At 40.8% G+C, this 1401-nt stretch overlaps 1 protein-coding gene across 1 annotated transcript in view; it reads right to left on the bottom strand.

The window, feature by feature from the left end:
- Positions 1 to 1401, bottom strand: part of LOC112088070 — a 5575-nt gene that overhangs the window by 3051 nt on the left and 1123 nt on the right. The window contains exons 3-4 of the mRNA XM_024158223.1: positions 1042 to 1393; positions 843 to 967 (exon numbers count right to left, since the gene is read on the bottom strand). Coding sequence (XP_024013991.1) covers positions 843 to 967; positions 1042 to 1393 — 477 coding nt within the window. The remainder of the gene's footprint in view (positions 1 to 842; positions 968 to 1041; positions 1394 to 1401) is intronic.

Here is a 1401-nt window from a genome sequence, read left to right as displayed (position 1 = left end):
ATGTTGTTAGTGTGATGCAAGAGACGTAGCACTCCCTGTGCCAGATGAAGTAGCAACCAAAATTTGTCTCCCGCCTGATGTTCGCAACCGACCCGGCAGGCCAAAGAAAATTCGGATTAAGGGTGCGTTCGAGGCCGCCATGGCGAGTAAACGTCCTCGGAAGATCCCCAAATGTGGTAACTGTGGCCAAGGCGGACATAATCGCCTAACTTGTCGAGCTTAGTTGACAAATCGAAAACCTTGTATTTGTACTATTATAGACTGCAATAATCCGCTTGAAAACCTTGTTTTATGTACTTGTAAATCTGGAACTTGTTTTACCTAAACTCTACTATTTTACAATAATAAATCTACCAATCATGCTATAAATCTACCAATACTGGCATAAATCTACCAATCATGTTATAAATCTACTATTCATGGAATAAATCTACCAGTCATGTTATAAATCTACCAATATTGCAATAAATCTACCAATCATGTTATAAATATACCATTCATGGAATAAATCTACCAATCATGTTATAAATCTACAAAGCAGGTTCCTTTTACAGCCATGGCGATTCGCTTTAAATTCCAAAACACAAGCGACGTCTAAATTCCAAAAGACCACCAAAGAGGCTGGCTATGAGTAATAAATCGGCCAAAATACAACATCCGATACCAAAAGTCTACCAATTAGTTTGGATCTGAGTATTAAATCTACCAAAAAACGATCTCAGATCCCAAAGGTCTACCAAACGAAGATCTCAGTTAGCGGAGTCTGTCTGTAAACCGTACTTGTCATCAAATAAACTTCGAGGGTTAGGATCAGACATCCGAGATTCTTCTGCTTCATGTACCTCATCAAAAATCTCAGCTGCGTATTTCATACGAATGAGAGGCATGTTGCTATCTTTCAGCTGGTCCCATTTATGGCACAAAGCCAAACACTCGATGGTCTTCAAAGTAAAGACGCCACAATCACCTGATAACAAGTACCCGATAATTAGTTAAAAGTCTACCAAATAAAAATACCAAATCTACAGAGCTGCATTGCACCTGTCTGTCTGTTCAGTGCCGCTGTTTTATACATGTAGATATGAAACTGCCCCTCCTTCATACCCTTCTTGAGCTCCGGTGGTGCCATATGTTTCAACAACAGCGGAATCATCCTTGCGTAGGGCTTGACAGACTCCTCCACCTCGCCTTTTCTGTATAAATCTGGAATGCAATCAAACACTCGGATCTTTTTTTTGGGAATGTCGACCTCAACGGCTACCCAATGTTCGTTGTTCACGTTGTGGGCGATATACACGAAATCAACATCTGTCCCCCATTTCTTGTGTGTAGGCAAGTAATGGTCGTAGTGACCGTTGGCAACGTCCAAATAACCATCACTGAATAACCAACTCTTCTCGT

The sequence above is a fragment of the Eutrema salsugineum genome, unplaced genomic scaffold (genome assembly GCF_000478725.1).
Source record: "Eutrema salsugineum unplaced genomic scaffold, Eutsalg1_0 scaffold_15, whole genome shotgun sequence".
NCBI lineage: Eukaryota > Viridiplantae > Streptophyta > Magnoliopsida > Brassicales > Brassicaceae > Eutrema > Eutrema salsugineum.
This window is presented reverse-complemented; position numbering and strand designations above follow the sequence as displayed.